Source organism: Athene noctua, chromosome 4, assembly GCF_965140245.1.
Source record: "Athene noctua chromosome 4, bAthNoc1.hap1.1, whole genome shotgun sequence".
NCBI classification, from domain to species: domain Eukaryota; kingdom Metazoa; phylum Chordata; class Aves; order Strigiformes; family Strigidae; genus Athene; species Athene noctua.
Genome location: NC_134040.1, coordinates 35,221,890 through 35,248,864, shown reverse-complemented (window position 1 = coordinate 35,248,864; position 26,975 = coordinate 35,221,890). Strand labels below are relative to the sequence as shown.

At 37.8% G+C, this 26,975-nt stretch overlaps 1 protein-coding gene across 1 annotated transcript in view; it reads right to left on the bottom strand.

Moving 5' to 3' along the window:
* TTC29 (tetratricopeptide repeat domain 29) overlaps window positions 1–26,975 on the bottom strand; it is a 139,890-nt gene that overhangs the window by 46,064 nt on the left and 66,851 nt on the right. Inside the window, exons 7-9 of the mRNA XM_074903860.1 lie at window positions 17,406–17,497; window positions 7,792–7,915; window positions 2,906–3,137 (exon numbers count right to left, since the gene is read on the bottom strand). Of these exons, the coding sequence (XP_074759961.1) occupies window positions 2,906–3,137; window positions 7,792–7,915; window positions 17,406–17,497 (448 nt within the window). The remainder of the gene's footprint in view (window positions 1–2,905; window positions 3,138–7,791; window positions 7,916–17,405; window positions 17,498–26,975) is intronic.

The window sequence follows — 26,975 nt, the reverse complement described above, 5'->3', positions numbered from 1 at the left end:
TGCCAGACTCACAGAAAACACAAATCTTGGTCAGCATTTCATGTAATCAATAAATAAAATCTGCCCCAAAATTTTCCTTCCTTCACCACCTTTAATTATTCTTCTCCTTTCTAGAAGGTGGCAAATCAGGAGATTATGTATTGAAAGACCTATGAAATACTCTTTCATCAGACAATGTTTGTCATGCAGTGGGTTCCTTTTTAGGTTATAGCATGGATTCACAAGCTTTTTTGCCTACTGATTCTGCTGATAATTATTTTTTATACGTTTGACTAAACATAAAAAAGATCAATGAAAATGTATTTGTTCTTGCAGTGGCATCTCACAACAGCATACAACTCTGTTGTAAATGAAGTCAGGTGACTGAGTCAAATGCAGCAGATAGAAACACATTCTCCTTTGCATTTATAAACACCATTTTCTGATAATCCCATCTCTTTTGTCCATGACAATTCTGGACAAAACATCAATTTTATTAATAAATGTTGAGGTAAATTGAGTAATTAATGGTTCTTCCTGCCTGGTGATTGAAATGATTGATTTAGAAAATAAGCCTTGGTTGAAAGACATAAGCTTTATGGCAGTACTTGAATTTAAATGTCATTGTTCCTCCACTAGCCCAAGTATTTCTTTTGCCTAAGAATACAGAAACTACTCTCATTTTTTTGTCACAGAAAAATTATTCAGTCAGAACAGTTAGAAATAAAAGCTTACTATCTTCCTTCTTCCTTTCATTAAATTCCCCTGCGGATTAAGAACTATCATTGTATCGTGTCTTTAGCTGTTTTATCCTCAAAAAGACTGAGAAAAATCTAGTATATTATCGATGTTGAGCTGTTTGAAAGAGCTAGAAATACTGTTCTATTATCACAGCAGGAATTTCCAAAGTGATGAGTTCATCATAGGATGTACAGACATTCTCCTGGAAGGTAGGATAAAGGCTGTACCTGAAACTCAAAGCCAGTGAATCCTAATATTGAATTGGTGCCAGGTCATGTTTTGCCAGACAAAGATATTAAAAATGTAATGCCAGTACTAACGAGAGATTTGGCACACAAAACATAAAGAATGTTACAGATTGTGCTGACAGTGTGACACTATGTTTTCCTGGATGTAATCTGGGTATCATGAGAGTAAGCTTGGAGCACTAATGAGAAGAATGATATTGAACTGGAAGAGCTGCTAAATATGCAGTAGCCACAGGGTTCCTGGAGTTACCTGGAACTAAAATGAAAACTGTAATACTGAAAGTAACAGAGGGTAAACTAGGCAGAAATACAGAAGGAAGAGAATATCAGTAGGCAAAACTTGTTTCTGGTACCATGCTTGCCAGGACAGAAAGGGCTTTTCTAGTCATACTCTTTTTATCCCTGAAGTAATGTTAAAGAGAAGCATAAAGCTCAGGCTTAAAAAGAGCACATATCATTTCAAGATATAAATGAGTTTCACAACTGGCTGAAGAAGACGATGTATAAAAGTCGAACAGAAGACCTCCTTAGGTGCAAGAAGATACAAAGATCATCCCATCTCTTTGAGGCACCTGTTTTTTTTCTGTTGTCATTGTTGATTTTTGTTGGCATCCTGTTTACATCAGCTATAGCTAATGATCCTTATATGAAATGCATATAAAATTGCTTCTGCTTTGACCATCTCTGTTGGAATTCTTGACATGTGCACTACAGGTCTAGAAACTTACTATCACCGTCTGCAGGAAAAATTCATCCAATTAACTCTGCCAGCCAACAAAATCTGTGAGTGTGCTGGATATTCACTTATAGAGGCACAAATCAGAAACACATTATTGTTGATAAAGAACTCTGCTACCATCACTGGAACTCTAAACAGAGTGCTATCTAATTTGTTATTTCTTCAGTATGCCAATGAATGTCCTTGTTTCACAACTCTCAGTTGCTTCCAGTGTTGCCTCTGGTATCCTGGCTCCTGTTAAACCACTAACATCTTAAATTACCAGGCTATTAATCACTTATTATATATAAAATTCACAATTGAAGTTACACTTAATTGTTGCAGGTCTATGAAAGAAAAAGATACACAAGAAAACAGCAGACAAGCAGATCGAGAGTATGATAACAGAGAATTTGGACACAGTAACTCTGAAACTCCGTATTATGCCCAGCTGTCATTTATTCCCACTGTACTCCAGATCCACACTCTCCATGGGGATGCAGAGAGAAAAGTTTTAAGGTAGAGCAGACCTATCCCTTTTTCCTTCCACAGTACAATACTGTTTAATACTATAAATACTTGGAGATAACGCATAATTCAGTTTGGTTTGTATTAACATATTGCACAGGGAGAAAAAAGTAAAGAATTAGTCCGTGAAGAAAGAGGCCTACCTACAAAAAGTCTGCTCTACTCTTCAATTGAGACAAGAAAACACAGTGAAAAAAATCGGAGTTGCTTTTTTTTTCTCTTCCCCTCCAATGTCAAATATAAGGATGCCAAAAATAAACCAGCATGTTCTTCTGAATTCAGAACTATGTTCACTATGTCAAGCAGAAATTACTTTTTACTTTTAGTAATGAGGAACTTATTTTTGGATGCACTTGAAAAACTGACTGCAAACAAAGATTTTTTTTTTCTTTAAAAAATAAAAAAATGAAATTTAACTAAACAAATACATTACTCTTTGCCCATAACTGTGATGTTTAAAAAAACAGCACTGAAAAAAGTTACCATCCATAGCAACTACTTCTATATATTGCTATATTGTATTTAAACCTATTTAATTCAGCCTTTAAAATAAGCACACAATGGAGCAAATCTAACTTCCATTCAGTACAAGAATTAAACCCAGGAAATAATTTAATAAAACTCTACAAGAAAAATGACTTAACCATTGAGGACAATACAGCACTAATGTGTTTCATAACCAATGTCTTACCGACTGTAAGAGGGTCAGTGCACATGTCACTTCTGTTTTCCTTCCATGCCAGCAGGTACTTGAGGCTGACGGGATCTTCTGCTTCTATGTGGCTGTTAAATGCCACCATCAGTTTATGAGCCTTTGCAATGCCACAATAAGTCTTTGTTTCATCCACTAAGGGCAAATTATTTAAAGCTTTTGCTGCCTCAGAAGCTTGACTGAAATATTCAAAAGCTTCACTATATTTCCCCTAGTAAAGAAGAGAAAAAAATAAAAGAACTGTAAACACTATTTGTGTCATCTGAATTTTACCTTGACATTAGAGACTGCTCCTCTGGCACCTCAGAGATGTTGCAGCTGAGAGGCCAGCCCACAGAATGACTCATGGCATGATATTAGGCAAATCACTCTCCCTTGCTGTTCCCTAACCTCTAAAAGCCAGATAACACTGTTCATATCTGTTTCAGGAACTGAACTGTTTTTTGGTTGTCTGTATTTTGAACACGCAAATCTAAGTATATCAATGCTAAGGATTCCAGCCAGGCCACTTAGAAATTACTGTCATTCTTTCATTAAGTTTAACATCTCTCTGGGAGGAAAGGTCCTAATTTACTATTGTGACACTAAATTTTAGAAGAGAAATCTTAAAAATGGGAAAAAAGAGGATAATGAAATGATGGACCTAAAGCACAGAAAAGAATATAAATTAAAATTCACAGATTTGTGGGGAAAGAAGGGGCATACTAAAACCCAAGGATATTCATAATTGCAAAAAAAGTAGGAGAAATATATTCCAAAAACAATAGTAGAAATATAAGCCAACTGTTGCTAAATAGAAAACCCAAATAATTTATCTCTTCATCCTGCAGAATACAGAAATCCAAAATTCATGAATCCAGTAAAAAGTATAAACTACATCAGTTAACACATTAATAGGAATTTTAGAAATGATAACAAGAACTATCTTTTATGTGAGATATAGAAAGAGAACTCCTCAACTTCTTGACCAAGGAGGAATAAAGAGAAAACTAAGGAAAATCATGATAGGCTGGAGGATACTGCTGAAAAGCTAAAGTATTTCTTGGTATACTTCTTCATCTTTTGCATATTTCTTCTTTACCATGGAGCTACTTTGAGTTACCATCAGAGATGGATTCAAAAGAAGAGTTACAGAAGCAAGCTTCTAATTTAAAAAGTGGCATACCATCAGACCTAAACAGAGCATAAATAAAAGATTTGAAGAAATCTAAAGACAAAGAGATTGAATTTCTGGGAAATAAATTACATGTCTCATTAAAACTCGGTTGTATAATTCAGTCTTGAAAGGTAGCATGTTTTGTGCTGGTATTGTATGTGGCAGTGTGCAATAACTTTATGCTCTAGTATCAGCCTTATCTAATGTTGAATTATTATAGAAAAAGAATCAGATAACAATTTTGCCAAGATTGTCATAAAAGGTAAAAAAGGAAGGTTTTTGCAAGACTTTGAGGAATTTCAGAGGCACCTCATAATACTATCTGTTTATGTGATAGCAAATGAAATTGATCCTCTAAAAAATAAGAGGTAATTCATACTGCCTGAACTATTTATATATTTTAGGGGGTTCTAATTGGCTCAGGCTCAGGCAGGTGTTCTTGAAATAACATGGACAGCTATGAAGTGGCTTCTCTTAAATGCAAACCAGCTCTAATACCTAGTAAGGTCAAACAAAATATTAGGGTGCATCAGAAATGCAGTGGAGAAAGCTAGAGTAGATACAATCTATGTAAACAGTTTATTAATAAAACTAGACAAAGTAAATATATGCCAAACAGCAAATATAAACCAGGAATAGACTGAAAATTGCTACCAATTCCAACAGAAGAATAGGGATGAATTGTATATAATTGAAGAGCAAGAAATTTAAAAATAATTACAGATATCTCTCTGCTCTTAATGGATCATTTATGGTGACAATCTTGATCACAAGTCTACTAAGGAGAAAGTTGGACATCCTTTTTTTTAAAAAAAAAAAAATCAACAAACAAGACACAGCAAAAAAGGGAGCAAGTCATTATGGAATTGTTCATCCTTTATCTTACTCTGAAGGAATTAGTTCTGAATACTGTCAGAGACAGACAAACTTCTTGTGGCAGTTTCTGTATGTCTATCATTAACACTAATTATAGCCTGCCTGCTCCCTGGAAGATGCCTTCCATTTCTTCCATTGGTATGAAATTTGGCTGCCTTGATGGCCCAGACTTCCTGACTGAAAATATTTTCAGAGTTGTGGTATCCTTTTGCTCTCAGCTTAGGTTTGCTCTTTGCTCAGATTTAGTAAGACTGAAATCCCCTTCTGCGTATAGAGACCAGGAGGAGAGACTGCAACTGATATCTGTTGCACTTGATACCACTTTTGAGGATCAAAATTTGTGTAACTGCCAAAATGTGCCTCTAACTAAAAAAGGAGAAAAGACTAATAGAAATTCAGGTAGTGTTTAGGCTTTAATACAGCAGAAGAGCAGAATTCAGCCTATGAGGATACAGCAATGAATAAAGAATGATAAAGCAGTAGGATAACAGATAAAAATTAGAAACACTTACCTGCCATACTCATGAGAACTGTAATAGGCTAAGTGATGCAATTAGTGAGAGGAATACAGCAAATCAGACAAAGAAACTTGAGCAAAGTGAAATAAGAAATGACAGAGTATGTCATGCTAACTCCACTGGAGTTTGCATGTTATGTAAGCAACCTGCTTAAAAAAATGGGAGAAATTAGATCTAATACTCACACATAACATAAACCCAAGCATTTTAAGAAACAAGAAACATATGTGTAAAACTATCATGCCTAGAAAGCAGGGACTGAGTGTACAGCATTAAAGAAAGGCAGTGATAGTGATGGAATAGTGAGATGACAGAACTGTAAAGATACAGCAACAGCGTGGACAGAGCAAAGTAAATTTGGTCAAAGTCACTTTGGAAAGAACAGAAAAAGTTATATCCCTGGTTTACTAAAGGTCCCCGAGGATAGATCTGGATATAAATAGAGATATCTTTAATTTGGTGAGAAGGACAGGACTACCAGAAATTGTATCACCAGGGGAAGTGCAGAGTTGAATAAAAATACCCTAATAATGACTTGGAGAATACTGGCGATGACAGCAGGCACCAAGCAGGCAGTGATCCAAGAGAGGAAATGTTAATTTAGACTTGGTTTTGATAACCATTGTTGATCTTGCAGTAAAAATACTATGGGGAATTGTAAAACTTTAAGAGATTTTTCTTTTGGTATGTTTAAATTACATATTTTATCTAAGTTAATAAAGTTAAGTCACTACATTTCTTTCCTTCTACACCACTACCCCAGTTCAAGGCAGCAGATTCTGAGCTGAGAAAGATGATTTAGAGATTGTCTAAATTTAACTCTAATTCTTAAAATATTAGTTCTCATTGAACTGATTGTTAGTAATGGTGGCAGAAATAGTTGAATTATAGAAGTAGTTAAACAGAATTTAGTTAATTTTTTAAAAATTCGGGGTAAAATAATTTAACAGTGTCACATCACCCTACTTCTAAGTTTCAGATCCATTTTAAAGTTACTTCAGCCAGTTCTCAAAGACTTTAACAGTTTTCAAGGGGAAATTTGGCATTTATGCTAAGAACATATGTAAATACAAAACTCTCAGACTAATTTAGATTACAGAGTGAGAAAATGTTCTGCTTATGAAGCAAAAACAGGCCAGCAACTTTCATAGTGGGAGTTCTCTGTAAGAGTAATCCAGGGGAAAAAAAAAACCAAACAAAAACCAACGCATTTGGGGGTAGTGTAAGTGAAAAGGGGCAAGTAGCCTGTTCAATATATTACCAATAGAAAATAATTTCTGAAAAAAACCCAGGTAACAGAAGCTAGAAAGGGTCATTTTGAAAGGGTATTTCTGTTTCTACTTTGTTCATAGTGAAAGTGCTTCCTAATTTCTGTATTGTCCAGTCTGCAGAATGAATTCATTTTATTACTTATTATATGTAAATAATTTTGTGTAGCATTTCTGCTCTAAAATAGGTGTTAAAGGGCTCAATGTGAATCTTTCACTTTTTCAATGTTTTTAACCCTTTTGATTTCAAAACCAAGCGCTAGTGCAAGAGCTGAATCTCTAGATACTGTAAGGGACAGAGTAAGCATGGAAATCTCTACCCAGACAGGCACCCGACAGAACAACTCTAGGGCCACCCTAGAGGAGCAATTCAGAGACTGGGGCATGGGGCAGAAAGAAGTACTTCAAAAGACCTTAGAAACTATGATAGTTTCTTAGTTACCTCCATCTTAATATCGTCTGTCATTGCCTATCTATCGATTTAAACAGGCCAAATCAAAGCCACCAGGCTGGATGGAGGCATATAGAAGAGAAATCCCTCCCACTATCCACACAGAACTTTGTCAAACTATTTGCTGCTAGCACCCATTTCATAAATTTTCCTGAGAGAATGTAAGAAATCAAGATAAGATTGTTTATTGGTATGCAATATAGTATACATTCATTTTAAAAAATCGTGAATTTCAGTGTATAGTACAATAAAATTTCATTTGTGTTAACTGATGACTCTTTATGGGCATATGTGGCCCCAACAGTAATTTGGATGCAGATTTTTCACAACACTGAAAGTTTGTCATGATCTGAATTTGGAGGTTTTATCCACCCATTCTAGAACAAAACCTGTGTGTTAAATATGATGTGAAATTTTCACCTTTCCCAAAAACTTAAGGCACATTTTATTTAGTCACACAGTATCTTCTCCTTTGATAACTCTTATAAGATACAATACCTGGATCAAATCCTTCTGTGTCACCTCAAACGCAAACCCAGATTTTTACCATAAGTTAAAAATAATTGTTTGACATCATTACTACAACAAGTACTTACTCTTTCATTATAAATATTCCCAAGTAATACACATGCATCCACCAGGCTTTGGCTTAGATGAGTGTTCTTAGCAACCTTCATAAACTCTCCCAAGTACTTCATAGTTTCAGCTGCTTTTCCCTGACTGAAAGCAAAGGACAAGGACAAAATTAAATATTCACTCAGATGGCTTCTCCAAATGCTGAAGATCTATCCCCCTGTTCTGAAGTAACTTTACTTTGTGATGACTCATCCATGACTGGACTTTATTTCCCAAACTGTTGTCTAGGCTCTACCTGTGTTGAGACCAGACTAGTCCACACAGAACCTCTGAGGGCAGAACTGAGTGAAATAAACCAAAATTCTTCTTCAGAATATTGTGTCATATTTTAAAGCCAAGAATGAAAATGCAGGTGACAATTTTACAGGGGTTTTGGAGTTTCCAGTCTTTTGATATTTTTTCTATTGAGCAGCTGATAAGATTTTCAATACATCTTGACTCACATCCTGACAAAATAGAGGAAGGTGGTAAGAAGACTAGTTTTCAAGTAAGACTTTTTGTGCTCCTGTCATTCCTTACTCTAGAACCCTGGTGGTGCAGCAGCAGCAGCTCCATAACAACACTGTCTCTTACTTCTGGGAATGACAGCCTTTCCCTGAGCATAATACTGCACTTTGGCTGGGTGGATCAAAGGTTGCTGGAGTCATACAGGCAAACCTATAAACTGAGGATTGCAGGTGTCACCCCCCAAATCCCAGGGAGATCAGAGCAACCTGAGGTCACAGCTGAATCTAAGTTGAAAATTGGCTAATGTACTTTGACAGTAATATTTGCAGATTTCCTTTTTTTAATAAAGCCAGTCATATTAACAATATAAGATCTCTACAGGATTACAAGATATGAGATAGACATCTCGGTTTGCTTGTGAGTCAGGCACTGTGCTCTTTTTCCCTTTAAGGCTGAAGTGCTACTGCAGCTGACCTCAATATTAGCCATGAACTTGAGTCACTAATGTAGGAGTGTAGCATGCTAAATGTCAAGCCACCAAGCAAGACAGGTAATCCAGTCTTAATTAAGAAACTCACAGAAACAGAAGTTCCTGAAAGTGATAAAGAATTGTGATTTATTTTCTCACCATTTTAAAACACCATCAAGTTATATTCCTGCAGCAAATGACTGACTGGGGTTTATTTACATTATGTTTTTTATTATAAACTATATTAGGGATATGTGCTTTCAAAATCTGGCAGAAGTCTGCAATTCCCTGTCTTATACTGTCAGAGTAATTGTAAAAGGGTAGCATGTGCCATGGAACAGGAAACATAGCAAAGCATGGCTGCAAATTTACAATATTTCAGTGACTATCTGTATGTGACTGAGGTGAGCTAAATTGCTACAAAAGGATGCTAAAACACTGCAAACTAACATGTTTGAAATGTTTGAGTATATGCTACTGTAAAGCTTAGTTGTCAGCAGAGTTGGATCTACTAATGTTTCCTAATTTAAGTATTTTAACATCATGAGAATATTAAACATACTATACTGTAAAAATTTGCCAAATGTCAAAAGGCTTCTAAATTTTAGAATTAGAAATACATTTTTTTAAACCTATTTCTTTTCCTAAGAAGAGAAAATCAAATGTTTCCCCACAGAAATGCAGCATATGATTTATATAAGTTAAAGGACAAGGTTAAAGTGTTAGACAAATATTAATTCCAGTTTTTCTAGTTTTCTATATGCAGTGCACAGGTGCAACTTGAAGAGCATATTATATGGTATAATCATTAAATCCATTCAACCAGACCTTTGAGAGTTAAAAACATATATTCTGAGGAAAAGGACTCTTCGGTCCAAGGAATGAGAATGAAACAGTGCAGAATATTTGTGTATCAAGGTGATTCCAGTTTCCAATTGGGAAAACAGGACTGTTAACACCCACATCCCCTGACAACTGTCCAATTATGTATATCACACTTGGCCTACTGTTTGCAGTAGAAGTAATCAATAAAGGATGTGGTTGAGTGAACATAGATTTTGGTTGAACCAATGCATGAAAACTTAATCATTTACTCAGAGTGGAGAAATCAAATAGAGCAGAGATGAAACAGCCACTAAGGGGTTTGTTGATTGTGCCACCAAGTTTGTGGGCTAGAGGCTGAAAGTAATAAAGCAAATGGAATCAGTGACAGGAGAAAATGTAAAAAGGTTTTCTTAATTTCATGAATTAATAGAAATGTTTTGATGTATTTTTGGCCATTTTTTATATTTCACATAAAAACCTCTGCTCCACATATAGAAAATATGAAAACTGCTAGGGCATATAACCTCTTTCAAGCAAACAGAAATCAATTTGATACGTATCAGAAAGATATTTCTTACTGTTAGAACTTCACTTACACCAACTAGCAATCGGTACAGTTTAACAATTTTTCAAAGGAAGTACTTTTAAAAGCACTACAGCTTGAGATATTTAAAGTATGCTAGAAGGATTACTGAAACACTTTATCCTACACAAGACCTGATAACATGATAAACAGGTCTTTCCTACTCAAAGGGCTAATATTTTATAGTTCCTTCAAAAATCTACATGTTATTTTATACAGCCATATACTTTCTATCTCCTTAGACATCACCATTGTAAATGCATAAAATGTAATTTCCTAAAGATATAGTCATTCATGATTCCACAGAACAGTTATGATGACTTCAGCAGAAGAGATTACATATCTACAGCAACTCGTTTTCCAGTTTCATGCTAAAATGCCCTATGAGATTTTTACCCCTATTAGACTTTTATGAAAATATGCACCTTTTATAGGATTGCTCATATGATTGAATTGAATGTATAAATCATGTGTCCACAAGAAGTCATTACCATGGTGGACACTGGCAGAATAACTCAACCACATGATGCTATTATGTCAGGATTTTCCCTGCAAAATGACATGCCTAAATGCACATGATAGAGATTTTCAGTTTCCCGTGGTCTGTGGAAACATCTGCAGCAAAGATTTCACAAAGAATTCCAAGGCCATAGACAAGTTCTGAGCAATTTGGGAGGGCTCAGCCATTTTCCTCAACCTGTCACAAGGCAATCAGTGCAAACTCTCACAGACATTATGATTATAATGCATTATTTTAGGGAAACAGTAATTTATTCTTTACAAAGATATTATCAATCAAATTTAAACTAGTTTGCATGAGTCTATCCTAGATCAGGTAAAAATAAAGTAAAGAAAAAGTGATCAATCCAAGTATGGAGATTCTGTCACACACAGTAATTATTCAGTATTGTCTGAACAGGCTTGCCAGAAATATCCAAAAGTTTGGTCTGGGAGAAAAAAGAAACTTACAATTTTTTTTTTAATATCTCTCTTGACATTGTTTGTTTCAAACCATTTTTCTATGCCCTTTCCTCCTCCCTCCAAGGAAGAACCGGTAGAGATGCACCAGCAGGATTCTGTTCATGGAAAATTCTGTTACTGAATTTTGAAAAGTAGGTTTGTCTGAAATATCCATCATAGTGGGTTACACAAAGCATTCTATTACAGAGCATTACATGGCAAAAGGGAATTTGTCTAGAAAAACTGTTTAAGACAAAGATCACAGAATCACAGTATTGTTAAGGTTGGAAGGGATCTCTGGAGATAATCTCCACCTGCCTTGCTCAGAGCAGGGTCAACTAGAGGAGGCCTGTGTCCAGCAGAGTTTTGAGTGACTTTTGAAGGATGGAGACTCTACAACCTTTTCCAGCATTCAACCTCACAGTAGTTTTTTCTTCTTCTTGTGTTGAAATGGAATATCATGTATTTTGCCCATTGCCTCCTGTCCTGTCACTGACCACCACTGAGAAGAGCCTGGCTCCCTCTTCTTTACTGTTGCCTAAGAGGTACTGATAAGATCCCCCCTGGGCCTTCTCTTCTGTGGTCTCAACATCCCACCTCCCTCAGCCTCTCCTCCTAGGACAGATGCTCCCAGTCCCTCAGACATCTTTGCAGCCCTTCCCTGGACTCACTCCACTATGTCTCTTGTACTGGGGAGCCCAGAATGGGACACAGCACTCCTGGGGTGACCTCACCAGTGCTGAGGAGAGGCAAAGGATCTCACCTCCCTCGACCTGCTCACAGCGCTCTGCCTAATGCAGCCCAGGATCCCGTTGGTCACCTTTGCCACGAGTGTGCATTGCTGTCTCACAGGCAACTTGTCCACCGGGAAACCCAAGTCCTTCTCTGCCACGCTCCTTTCCACCCAGTCAGCCCGCAGCCTGGGCTGGTGCCTGGGCTTGTGCAACCCCACGTGCAGGACTTGGCATTTCCCTTCCCTGAACTTCACGAGACTGCCGTCGGCCCTTTGCTCCAGCCTTCTGAGGCTCCTCTGACTGGCAGCACAGCCACCTACCTGCTGGATCAACCATTCCTCCCGGTTTTGTATTTCTGGCAAACACGCTGAGGGGGCGCTTGGTCACACCATCCAGGTCATTAACGTAGATATTAGTCAGTCTTGGTGCCAGTATTGATCCCTGAGGATGCCACCAGTGACTGGCTTCCCAGTGGGCTTCATGCTTCATCACCTTCTCAGGGATTGGAGTCTGGATGACCAGCCTGAAGTTCCCTGGATCCTCTCTCTTGAAGACAGAGGAGATGTCTGTAACCCTCCAATCCTTAGGAACCTCTCCTAGTTGCCACAGCCCTTCAAAGATAATTGAAAGAAGCCTTGCTTTGGCTAGCTTCCTCAACACTCAATTCAAATGTTGCTTATACTGTTTTCTCATGTCAGAGATAGTTTACAGCCTACTCCAGTTTTTTTGCTGCTTGTGATACACTAAAATTAATCAAGGATGGTATCCATTTCTACTTAAAACAATAAATAAATGGGGTTTATGGATTGATGTCTCCCCATCTGTGAGACCTTCCTATAAAATTGCCCCATTGAAAGAATGGATGAAAACTTCTCAATTTTCTATGACCCTCAGTCATATATTTCAAGTGTTCAAGAAGACATAAGGCCCACCTACACAAACAGGTTTAAGTTTAATCTTACGTGAGACTTTTTTAAGGTTTTGGAGCATATATCCAGAACTGTGATTCTCTGAATTTTTGATCAACTGAATATCAGAATTCAGTTCTGACTCAACTCTAGTTTCCATTCCTGAAACTTGGTGTGCTGAATCCCATGACTGGAGTGTGGCTATCGATGGCTACAGCCTGTTCAGAAGGTTCAGATGAGGAAGGAGGGGTGGAGGGTTTGCCCTCTACATCAAAAAATGGGTAGAGCATGAAGAGCTGTCTCTGAAGAATAGCTGCGAGCAGGTTGAAAGCTTATGGGTAAGAATTAGAGACCCAGGCAACAGAGGGAACCTTGTGGCTCAATCAAGGGGAGCCTGTTGACAAAGCCTTCTTACTCCAGCTGCAGGAGGCCCTGTGCTCGCAGGCTCTGTCCTGCTGGGGGACTTCAACCACCTTGACATCTGATGGAAAAGTAGCACAGTGAGCTGTAGGGAATCCAGGAGACTCCTGGAGTGCATTGAGGATAAATTATTAAGCCAGGTAATAGACAGCCCTGCCAGAGGGGATTCAATATTGGACCTGAAGGCCACCAACACGAGTGAGCTAATTGCTAACGTCAAGACTGGAGGCAGCCTGGGCTGCAGTGACCGTGTACTGGTAGAGTTTGCAGCCCTCAGGGGTATGGATCAGGAGAAGGGTAAAGTCAGACCCCTGAATTTTAGGAAAGAAAAGTTCCAGCTCTTCAGGGAGTTAGTCAATAAAACCCCCTGGGAAAATGTCCTCTGGAACAAGGGAGGAGAACTGAGCTGGCAGATCTTTAAGGATGCTTTCCGTAGAGTACAAGAGGTCTTGATCCCCAGGGGTAAGAAATAAGGAAAGGAAGGCAAGAGACAGGCATGGCTGAGTCAAGACCCGTTGGTCAGACTAAGGGGCAAGAAGGAAATGCATAGACAGTGGAAGCAGGGACAGGTATCCTGGGAAGAGTATAGGGATGCTGCACACTTGTGTAGGGATGGGGTCAGAAAAGCCAAGGCATGGCTGAAGATGAACTTGGCAAGGGATGCCAAGAATAATAAGAAGGGCTTCTACAGGCATGTCAGCCAGAAAAGGAAGGCCAAAAATATGTATCACCAGGGTGAATACAACTGGCAAACTGATAACAATGGATGAGGAGAAGGCTAAGGTACTCAACAACTCTTTTGCCTCAGTCTTCATTGGCAACCTCTCTTACCACACCTCTCAAGTGGATGGACGACAAGACAGGGACTGGAGGAGCAAAATCTGAGAAGATCAGTTTTGTGATCACCTGAGGAACCTGAACATACATAATTCTATGGAACCTGACAAGATGCAACCCCAAGTCCTGAGGGAATTGGCTGATGGAGCTGCCAAGCTACTCTCCACAATATTTGAAAAATCATGGCAGTCAGGTGAAGTCCCTGGTGACTGGGAAAAGGGAAACATTGCACCCATTTTAAAAAAGGGTAGAAAGGAGGACCCTGGGAACTACCAACCTGTCAGCCTCACCTCTGTGCCTGGGAAGATCATGAAACAGATCCTCCTACAATCTGTGCTAAGGCACATGGAGGACATGAGATTTGAGGCAGCCAGCATGGCTTCACCAAAGGCAAGTCCTGCCTGACCAACCTAGTGGCCTTCTATGATGGAGTGACTACAGCACTGGAGAAAAGAATAGCTATGGATGTCATCTATGTGGACTTCTGTGAGGCCTTTGACATGGTCCCCCACAACATCCTTCTCTCTAAATGGGAGAGATATGAATTTGATGGGTGGACTGTTCAGTGGATGAGGAAATGTCTGGATGGTCACATGCAAAGGGTGGTGATCAGTGGCTCAGTGTCCAGATGGAGGTCAGTGATGGGTGGTGTTCCTCAGGGGTCCATACTGGGACAGTATTGCTTAATATCTTCATTAATGACAGACAGCGAGACTGGGTGCACCCTCAGCAAGTTTGCAGACAATGTCAAGCTGAATGGTGCAGTTGACATGTCTGAGGGACAGGATGCCATCCAGAGGGACCTGGACAAGCTCAGGAAGTGGACCCATGTGAATCTCCTGAGGTTCAACAAAGCCAAGTGCAAGGTCCTGCACCTGGGTCAGGGCCACCCCCGGTATCAATACAGGCTGGGGGATGAAGGAATTGAGAGCAGCCCTGAGGAGAAGGACTTGAGCATACTGGTGGATGAAAAGGTGGACATGAACTGGCAGTGTGTGTGTTGGGCTGCATTGAAAGAAGCGTGACCAGCAGGTCAAGCGAGGTGATTCTCTCACTCTACTTCACTCTCGTGAGACCCCACCTGCAGTGCTGTGTCCTGTCCTGGTGTCCTTAGCACAGGAGAGAAATAGGCCTGTTGGAGCAGGTCCAGAGGAGGCCACAAAAATGATCAGAGGGATGCAACACCTCTGCTATGAGGACAGGCTGAGAGAGCTGGGGTTGTTCAGCCTGGGGAAGAGAAGGCTCCGGAGAGACCTTATAGCGGCCTGCCAGTACTTAAAGGGGGTACAGGAAAGATGGGGACAAACTTTTTAGTACAGTCTGTTGCAATAGGTCAAGGGGTAATGGTTTAAACTAAAAGAGGATAGATTTAGACTAGATATAAGACATTTTTTACTATGAGGGTGGCAAAACACTGGAAGAGGTTGCACAGAGAGGTGGTATTATAGATGTCCCATCCCTAGAAATATTCAAGGTCAGGTTGGACGGGGCTCTGAGCAACCTGATCTAGTTGAAGATGTCCTTGCTCACTGCAGGTGGATTGGAACCAGATGACCTTTAAAGGTCCCTTCCAACCCATCTGTTCCATGATTCTATGACTCATAGGTGCCCAGACTTTTCTATATAAAAGTTTCTCAAATGGCTGAAAGGTGCTGAGAATTGTCATGATACAGGGCTAAACAGTTTATGCCTATCATGTATCTAAAGATCTTCAAAGCAGGCACATATGTAAGATGTCTAATTTGGTTAATGCTCTCAGGGCATAACAACCAGATAAGTTTTTTAAAAAATACCACAGCAGCGGTTTTCCAGAGGAAGGTTTTATGATTAATTAGCAGTTAAATCCCTGATCCTAGACATGAGAATGAGTTCCTCCTCCACTTGAATCAATCAGAATATTCCTTTCTGAGAAGAATGCCTTAAATACTAACCTGGGGAGTCTAATTGCTCTTCAATTCTCCTCTCATTTCTCCTTACCTACTTGTTTTCCTCTTTTTCAAACTGCAACAACTAGAAAGCAGTGAGACTGTTCCCAGATAGCTAGAGAATGCTCCCAGAAGGTGTGGAGTACTGATCTGATGCAGAAGAAAATCACTAGCCACTCCTTCTTTAGCTCTGCTTTTAAGAAAGAATTTGCGCTGGCATGATCTTTCACATGAATGGTTTAGTAACCTGACTTCAGAAGGATCTCCAAATCTGAAACTTCTGAGTAAATAAGTCTATGTGCTCTCATTCCACAATGCCTAAATCACAGAAAGAGGAAATTAATATACATGGTTTTCTAGGAACATCCTCTTGGCTATCTTGTGCCACCCTCTACCCAGACTGCTGCTTTTTGTGAATACAAGGCATTTGTGAATGCTACTGAGAGCTCAGACACCTTTGAACTCATTGCAAAATTACTAATTTTAACAGCTAGTGTCCTAGCAACTAAATCTTTCTCATTTAGGCTTAAGACAGATTTGAAAATGGGAGCTGGTATTTTAAGTCTGTTCTGTGGCTTTTTGAACATCTTATCCCATGCGTTTATTTAGGATGCTCAGAATACGAGTAGCCATGAATTACGTATGGAAGAGTTGAAGCGAATTGTGATTGTGGCTGGTTCCTATATGCTCTGAAAGTCCAAGAGACAAGGGATCTAACTCAAAGAGGAGAATTTGTTCCATACACTGAAATAAACCTGGTGACATGTCCTTCTCTATAAACATTTTGCCAACCTCTATCATGCATCATATGCACTGAAGTCCCCAAACATAGGATGAATTAAGGATATGTTGCAACCTTCACTTTGATCTCTTTTTTCCTACTTTATATGACAATGGCATTAGACTACTTTATGTCAAATTTATTTGTTTAAAAGTTGAAGTAGTTTCAAACTAATTCACCTGGAAGAAGATTTTAATGCCAGATGCTGAAATAAAAACATTGAAGCATCTTACTTGCAACAATTTTATATCTAGTTATACATGCACAAACAAAAATGCCTGCACAGAAGAAGTGAGTGTAACAAATGGAAACTTACAGTTCAGAAAAAATTACACTGAGACACCTGCTGAAGCTTGCTACATTCTTCAAGTTTTTCTGTCCCTGTATTTCTATTTTCCAGTGAGGTCTCACCCAAACTTGTGGAAAAAAGTATTTAAAAAGCCCCCAAAATGTGGAGAAAAAAAAAGGACATATAGTTTACAGGTAAAGAAAAGCTTAGATCATACACTTTAAAAAATGTGTACCAGTTGAAAATAACTTTCGATGAAAGGGTCACTTACTGCAAGAAGGGCACTGCTTAAAATTTAAGCAGTCAGTAATGGGAAGCGACAGACCTCTAACAATTTAAGTCTTTCACAGTTGAATGAATCTGCACTGACAGTCAGACAAGGATGTGTTAACCTACCTTTCCAGGATCTTGGCTATAGCTGCATATGCTCTGCCCAGGCCAGCAGAATCACAAAGTGCTGTGAAGATTTTTACAGAGGTGTTCAAGATCTGTGAAACCGGAAAATAAAGCCCAATAAATACAATGCTAAGAATTTCCACTTTTTTTTTTTTTTTCCCCTTCAATCTCTGTGTCCATATGAAACACAAAACTAAAGTTTTCCCACTTGTATATTTCTTCTTTAATTAGCTGTAATGGAACTAGGTTTTTGATCATTACTTAAAACTGTTGGAAGCTACTCAATAATTACAAATTAAAAAGATACAACTTGCATTTAAATCCGTGTACTTTGGCACTTTGCAAAAACCCAAAAAGGTATTACCTGATTTTCAGTATAAAATTCTTATCTATAATTTATAAGACTTTAATAGGCTGTGCTTTCATGAATTTCTGATAATCAATACTTTAAGACGGTATCCTTTGCATTCATAGTCTTTTAGAGTGATATGTTGAAATACAACTTCATACTTTTCTTTCTTTAGGCTGTCACTATGACATCTTCTCTTAGTACAGATGCCCAAAAAGTGAATAAACTATAGCTTATACATTTAAACTATGTTGGCTTAAAATACCGTAGATAATGTTGTTATTTTTATGACTAATTATTCATGCACACAAGCAATGTCTTAACATGCATTTGGAATGTACTCTATTATCATGGCCTCTTCCATGACAGAAGGCTTATAGCTGCTGCATAAAAACATATGATCTTAATTTAATTTAACACTGACATCACCTGTATTGCATAATTTCTCTTTTCATCCATTTTTTTTCCAATGGTGATGACAGCAGAGTGCATATAAAATTAAATCCTATTCTTTTCTCCCTCCTCTTTGTTGCTTGACCCAACCTATTACACACATGAGAAAACAGGAAATCTCCAAAGACTATCTATGGAAATCCTTTTTGCACATTTCCAAGAAAGGAGTAGTGAATGTCATTTACCAGCTCTGAAGGGGGATGGGAGATGCCCAGGGACATATGACAGTATCCTGCATGCCCCAAGATGCCTATTTATACTGAGGTAAAAGATAGGGCACTTTCTATGAAGTCTGCATCCCCCATCATCGGCAAAGTGCATGGCTCCAGTGAAGACAACCTGTGTGTGCTAATGCTAAGGATGTCACCATTTCTATCACTCTTTCCACTACTCAGGTTTCCTACTTCTTGAAAGAGTTTTACTACATGCAGGAGTATCCCTGGAAAAGGCTCTTATTTTTTAGTTAAATAACCTCTGTGTGCACAAAAGGTAATATTTATTAATGTGCACTGCACTATTTATCATCCCTCAAGTACCTTCTCATCAGTTATGTCCTCACGTACATCAGCATTGCATCCTATACTTGAAGGTCATTGTCAGTTGAATCATCAATGCATAAGATATGACAATAAACGTATAAAGACACCTCAGTTAGGTGAAGTTGTCATATCAGTTCAGAATTTGCCCTAAACTGAATGGATACTCAAAGATGTCAAGGTCTGCAGTGTGTCCTTCTAATAATACAGGATGGTAACAGAAATGCACACAGGTGTCCAAGAAACAGTTCTTGGTTTTGCATTTAACTCAGAGGACCTACAACATTCATTGTAATAATCGCATCAATACCAGAAAACCTGACATAAGAGTGTCAGGAGGCTTCAAAAATTTTATGTACTGGACTGAAATCACTCCTACTTTAAACTGGCCTCTGCAATATTAAACTAGGACACAGGGCCTCTAGTGATTACTATCTAGCACAGAAATGTTACTTAGGCACCTAAGGCTTAGGCTACTATACTTTTTTTCTATCAAAGATATCAGAAAAGTACAGATAAAATCAAGGAAAAACCATACACAGAGTAGCTAAAGTAAAAAGTTGGTTCACTGCATCTCTAGAAAGAAGTAAGTAAATAAATAAAGCCGCTCACTCATATTAATGAAAAGTGCTAATTTTGATCCCAGGTTACTACTACATCTAATCAGATGTTTCATTCTAAATATTGCAGAAATAACAATAATTAAATAATCTACATCGAAGGGAGGAAATCTTGATAACTTACAATAGGAAAGATACTCTTTATGTCTGTATTTCAGATAACTCCTCCAGCTTCAGTTACTATGTAGGGACACATTCCTGATGGAAAGGAGCTGTGTAGTGTCTCTGTGTGCTACAGATGCCCAGTATCCATTTATGCAGAGGAAGTGGAGAGGGGCCTCCTCACCTATGGTGCATGCCTTACCTTCAGCATTCAGGATAGAAAAAGAAGAGGTAGGACAGGATAAAATGGTGAATTAACATGTAAGCATTAGAGGATTTCACCCATAGCCTCTTGCAATTACAGCACACTTTTAATTTTTATATAAGATGAAAAATCATGAAGCTTGCATGCTGGCAAATCAAGTGGAATTGACAGAGATGTCTGCCAAAATCTGTAAAGAGCCTGAAAAGAACAAATGGACATGAAAAATTTCTTGTTTATTTTCTTGGGATATGAACAATCAGTCCATCTAACTGGGTTCCTGTGAATACTATATATGAGGAGACATGCATGTGGCAAGAGAGTTTTGAGTGGGCATAGCTGGGCAACTCATCTATTAGCTCTCTGACAAGTGGGTAAATATTGGGAACACATATCATTTGGATCTAATGGAATTTATCAGCTCCCATTAAAGTTTTCCTACTTTTAGACAGAAGTATAGCCAGAAATGGGTCTTTTATATATATTTTGGCCAATCTATGAAGAGGACAGTGACATCTAAGGAGGAGGTGGAACATGTCAATAATTAATGCTGAAAACTCCTACACAAATGTGCAGTTTTGCTGCATTTGTCTTAGAGAATAAAGCTGTCATTACACAAAAAACCAAAAAAGATGGAAAAATTGTTTTAGACAATAGAATAGAAGTCTTCTTATTAAGTAAGGTGCTCCTGCTTCAGTATTCTATGGTAAATATTGTGCTTTAAATTGCCAGCTTGGCAATTTCCTTCATGTTAAGGAAATGCAAATAAAAATATATAACATTGTGTAAAGAAATATTGAATGAGACTACATAAGAATCTATACTGGAAATGTACATTAAAAAGAGTGGGTTTGAGTATTATATGAATCTGGATGAATTTTCTTCTCAAAACTCCGACAAAATTTTCAGAGATTTAGAGTTACTGAAGGGGCAATATGTCTTGGGTTTTGTTGTTGTGGTTGGGGGGGTGGGGGTGTTGTTTGTTGGTTGTTTTTTTTTTTCTTTTTCTTTTTTTTTTTTTTTTAATTTGCTATGTACAAATTGTTCTGAGGAAGGAAGCTGTTGCAATAGATTTATCCTGATCATGCTAGGCTCCATTAGAAGATTTCCATACTGTTTCAAAGAGAGTTTGATACTCCTAGCAATGAGTGGAAAAAGATCATTGTATATGCAGTTGAACAGATTAGAATAATGTACAGTTCTTTCTACCTCTAAAAGAAAGTGTAAGGTAAGTTTAACTAAATAAAAATTATAAAAAAAGTACTGATTCCAGTCATGAATTAGTTTTTGGCTCTATGGGACCGACCACACTGACTGTTTCAAACTTCCTACTTCTGTGGGTCCACAGTGGAAATACTGGTTAAAAAAATAAATAAAATGAAAATCAAAGTCTAATACAGAAATGATCAGTGGGTTTCAGTCATTCTTGGAGGATGTGGGAAGGTGGCAGGGTGAAGACTTCAATCTTGTCTTTCACATTACATACAACCATCCCACATGTCATCCACTATTACTTTGGTGTATGCAGGGAAAAAAAAAAAAAAAGAAAAGAAAAGAAAAAGTAGTTTTTATGGCTCCAAAATAGAAATTAAAAAAAAAATCAGGATGCATTGTACAAATTCCCTAGTTTTCTGGATTAGCACTAAAAGCTGGATGCAGCTGCATCTGGAAGAAGGATAGCTACCGTGGGAGCATCTATTTACAAAATAAACTCTTTTTCCTGGGTCTTTGTAAGTCTATTGTGGCTACAGTTAGTTACAGTGTAAAAGTAAAGTAAAGTAACAAGCTCTGCTAAAATCCTCAAACTAGAGCCTATTTGTGGTATAGCTCTTGCGCTAATTCTCTAGATAGTGGTGAATTTCATGTTTACCTACTTTGCCAAGAAAAATATTAGTCAGATCTCAGGCCCAGATTTGTTTCTCAGTTATCTCATCATTATGCCAGTGTGACCCTCTTGGGGTTATTCCATTAATATAAAACAGATACACCAGCTCCTCCACTAAGATTCCCCCTCCCCAAAATCCCACCCTTTATTTTTTATTGTTGTCACACCTGTACTTCTTTTATACGTACATAAAAACATGCACACACCTCATTGGCATATGCTGAACACTCAGACAAAAGGACATAAGTTATGCTAAACATTGATACATCTGCGGAAAATGGACAAAAGAGTAAAAATCAAAGGTATGAATGTATGTTGAATAAAGAACATCTATCCAACTCAACACAAGATTAATGCTACTAGAAGTATTTAATTAGTTTGGTAAAATACATTACTCTGACAAAACCACAATGGAATAATACTGATTTATAATACTGTAACTTTAAAAAACACAAACCCATAGTTCTGCTCTCGGCTTTGCACTTGATATTGTTGTCAAACTTTATTGGAAATACATTTATTTTGATTTCCGAAAATCTAGCTGTGTTTAGCCATTTCACAGCTGGTGAGCAGTAAAGATGCTTCTGCCTCATTTACAGATCTCAAACATGAATCAGACAATCAACTGGAACATTAGTCAAAGAGATCACTAGTTAATGATTTCTGACAGGCCCTGCAGTAACAGGCTAAGGCCCAGCCTGGCTAGCAGCATCTGATGAGATTTTTCTGGACCGAACAATAGGTGTTGGTAGACAGACAATTCAATTGAGACTACCGGCCCTGTACCACTTAGTACCTCTTAAATACTTTCAGAAAAAAACCACATAGCTCTGACAGTCACTAAACAATCCCTTCCATACAATCCAGAGAAAATAAGAGGCAGTAGTATGCATAGGGATTTTGCAGTTCAGTGAACTCTCTCCCACAGCTTCCCAAGAAATGCATATTTAAAAATTACTGAAAAGTGCACTCTTCATTACCAAAATTTGAGTGTTTACATGTCTGTGGACATCCTGAGTAAGGTCAAGAAAGAGTTTCACAATACAAACCCAGATGTATTCTTATTTTGGCCAAAACACAGTGTGAGAGATGTTGAACAGCAGTAAGAAAATTGTATTGTTCATGGAATGTATTGATTACAATGAGCAGAGCTCACTGATCCCAGGAAAATAATACACCAATATCAACTGAATGGCAGGCCACGCCTTGTTAAATGCTAAATTTATTCAGACATAGTGAACATCCAGGGTAGAAGCAGTACAACATTCTGTCTGCATGCTCATAGTTAAGGGATACTGAAACTGGGTGCCATGCTGAGGAAAGAGGGAGTAGTCCCTCATTTGCCAAAAGTATTAGTTCTCCTACTTTTTCCACAACTGAAATTCATTAACTTAAATTCCGTAAATGTGAATGCTAACTCTTTGTCTGTAGCCACATCCAATTACACTGGACTACACTGTTTTCACAAATAAATGGGAAAAAAATAAAACCAGAAATGTACAAGCTTTGTCACTGTTCCTACAGAGACAAAAAGCATTTGTCTGGAATTGGCCAATTTGGTCTGCTCCTGAACTGCTATTCCAGGGACTTTGGATAATGCATAGCATAAGCATCTTGGAGCAAGGGGATCAGGCAGAGGGAGAAGGGGAGGGATGAAGGAGAACTCACTCAGAAGTCTGGCCAAGTCAAATATCAAAGGGGAGCACCCTTGTTCAAGACCTTCCACAGGCTCTTCCTAGGACATGGCTATCACTGACATGCTGCTTGGTTGACACTCTCTCTGAGGGGCAATTGGTCCACCCAGTCCATGCTCTTTCCTCCCCTGTTATACTTGGCTATCAAGTGCAACGTTTACCTTGATGCTCTATAAACCTGCAGGGCAATACACGATTCAGGATACTCGTGACTGCATCTGTCTGAAGGATTAGAGAAGGGAAGACAAACATTTCACTCCTTAACAACCTATTAAGATAAGACCTAGGGTTCTTTGCCTGTGTCGTCTTGTATGCTTTGCATAATATTCAGAGTACGTATATTTTGCTTTGATTCTGAATGGATGATACTTGTATAAATACAAGTAACTAACTGAAAAACTTCCTTTCCCCAGAATCACTTCAAACTTCTGTTGGCTTCAGTGAGGTCAGGAGTTCACCCTGTATGCTTCATTTTGCTGCACAGGAAACTTAAGAGATGAAATGTACAGATGATTGAACAAATGTTAACTTTTGTTCCCATTCTTATTTCTTCTGTATTAGCTTCTGTAATATTGTTCTTAATTCTGGCCTTATGTGCCACTAACAGGTATATTAATTCTGATTCTTACACCTACAAATTTTTAGGAATGCAGTCATCATTTTGTTATTTACCATAAATCATTAAAGAGTTTTATGAAAATAAAAAAGAAAATGAAAAAAAAAATCCAGGTTCTTCATGGCAAAAACCTATGCAAAAGTCAAAACCAGGTATTTTATTTTGTTATTATTGTACATTTTGAAATCTTCACTGCAAGAGACATTACTCTAGTAAAGGTTGTTGCAATCTTCATTTCGTACGGGAATGCAATGTTTTTCAAACCAGCCATTGTTGACATATTTCTTCAAAATAAAGCATGGCTTAACAGTCTGGAGTGAAGAAGCTTCATCTGTTACCCTTTAACAGCAATATAAGAGGAAAAAACAGTTTATGTATCCTTTCCATCCTGACAGATGTGACAATAGCTGGAAACACTGTGCCTGCCAAGAGCTTTTATCAAGTATGTTATAACAACTAGTAATAAGTGTAAATAATAAATGGCTATGATCTTATGGGAAACGGTGGCAATACTAAACAATTTTTGGTGCTTGCTGATGGGAGTCTGCTAGTCTTGGAATTCCCTGGCTTCCCAGTAGAGTTTTGGCCTGACAATAAACAACAGTTTAATACTTTATCTAATCCCAGCCAGGAGGTAAGTTCAACAGCAAGCTTTTGCAGATGTTCACATCCAATAATCTATCCATAATTGATGAAACAGGGAGGTCAGATGTAATGGTTGCTACTATTCCAGCAACAAATAAATGGTTATTGACAAAACAAGGCAGTGTGGCGCTGAGTGCTGAGCAGTGACAAGCATGAAACAGTGCTGAGACAGAAGTAGCGATGTGAATACAGCCCTTCATCTTGAGAATTCCTCAATGTGATGTGTGGCATGAGGGCCACTCTGACACATAAGCAGATGGAGGTGACTTGTAAAGGAAAAATGAGATTCCGCAAGTACATAAAAGACAAAGGCAGAGGCGGAGAAAGAAACAAGGAGAAAGGGGTGGACAAGACTGGAAATTTGGGTAAGTGCAATAATGTGAATTGTTCAGAAATGTTTTTGTATAGCAGCACTGTGATCCAGATGTCTGGACTGCTTTTATCACACTGCTGTGTCTACATGAATGTACCTGGCTGTCAGATTGCTGTAGCCTCCTAAGACATTAATTTCCTACTATATGCATGTGCATGCTTTAATGCCCATTACTTCTTAGACAAAGCACCTATAAATATTCTGCTTCATGCTTATTAATATCTTTAGTCCACTCATGAACAGGTATTTTTAATTACACAAAGTTGTATTAGCTAAAAGCAAACAAGCAAACCCTTAAATTTGCATAACACAATGGAAAAAACCCCTGCAGAGATAAACTAGGAAGGCATACAAAAAATTTAAGCCAGTTAGAAAACATTACTTTTCTGCATACCTATACAGAAGTTAAGGAAAAGTTCTCATTCAGCTGAAAACCTCATATTTGTTAAGTTTTAACCCATTTAAGAAATGTAGTAAAAGGATTAATAGACTGTTTTTAATGACTGAATAAAACTTGAGTCATTTACATGCAAATAGACACTTGAAATCTTTTGCATCCCTTTCAGTGCTAAAAGATAGTATTTTTACAATGTTTACTATGTAGTATTCTAATATGAAAAACAGCAGAATGAAATGGTGGCCATTATTGCTATATGTAGTCATAAAAAGATTTCAGACAGAAATATTTTAAATATTAATATTACTAAAATCACTTAAAGCACCAAGGAATGTTAAATCGATTTATTTAGAAGTACAATTTATTTCATACTTTGCTACCAATTCTTTTGATCAGCTCTGAAATAATACATAAGCTGAAAGCAAAACAGCAAAACAAATTGCTTCTATCAACGAAGCAGCAAGCTCTAGGTTTTATACTGGCACGCTTCAGTGTTTTACCTTCTCCGGTTATTTATCTATTAAAGGATAAATTTTAAATTCCTGAAGATCTGATGTCTGAATCAAGACCTCCTATTCTCCAATCTAGCCATCGATGGTTCTGATCAAGCAAAGTTATTAAGCATTTGCTTACACTTGAATATACGAGTTGTCCCCTTGAAGTCAATGGAAATCAACAGATTGAAATTTAAACATGTATTTAATAAATAAATTGCTGTAGCTTGAACTACACCAGTTTGAGAAACCAATCTAATTTTAAAAGCCTTACTTTATAGAAATTTTTTTAATGCCTGTTCATTTGAACTAAACTATACACAGGAAAACAAAACCTCCCAGATTACGAATATATTTGCATTTAAGTACTGAAATTCCTGAGTTTGTACAGTGTGGGTACAAACAGTTCATTTCTCAAAACACATAAAAAGTCTGACTTCTGTAAATATATTATCTAACAGAGTTAGAAAATTTCTTATACAGTTTTTCAGCCATTTGCTACAGCCCTGGGTATATGTGCAGTTTCACTAATGGACATAGTACTGACAGTTCTTACGATCTTTCACGCTATTGTTTCTCAGATTATATAAACTATGAATTTAGACATGCTGTAGCTATCTCTTTCCCTCAATTAGATACAGCATTTAAGTTCCAAGGTTTATCACACCTAAGCTAGAAACCCAATACAGTCTAAAGTACATAAAGTAAATAACCTCTATAACATACAGTTGTACTGCTTTGACTTTTTTGTTCTTAGCCCATGGGAATGAAACGAATGGAAACTTCTATATCAGCAGTAATTTAAAAATAAAATATACTTTTATCTTTTTTTTCTTTTTTTATTAGCTACTCGAAAAAAAATATTTCAATACAGTAAGTAGAAAACACCTGCCTAAATCACATCTTTCAACTGACAGAAGACAGTTAATTAGTTTTAGAAACCTCAGTCAGGGCAGGTGGACTAATTGTAACCGTATATCCCATAAAACAGACACTGTATAGCTGTGGTCACAGCCTGGCTCCTACCTTGCCTGGGAAAGCATAAGGAAGAGTCATCCCCTCTGGCCATACGTAGCAGAGAATATGTAAACAATAGCAGAGATTGTTCCATCCTATTAGCTACATCAAAAAGGTAGAACCAGAGTGAAGGCTCCATGATTGCCAACTGCTCTACACTCCACACCTTGGTGCAAAATAGATGCAA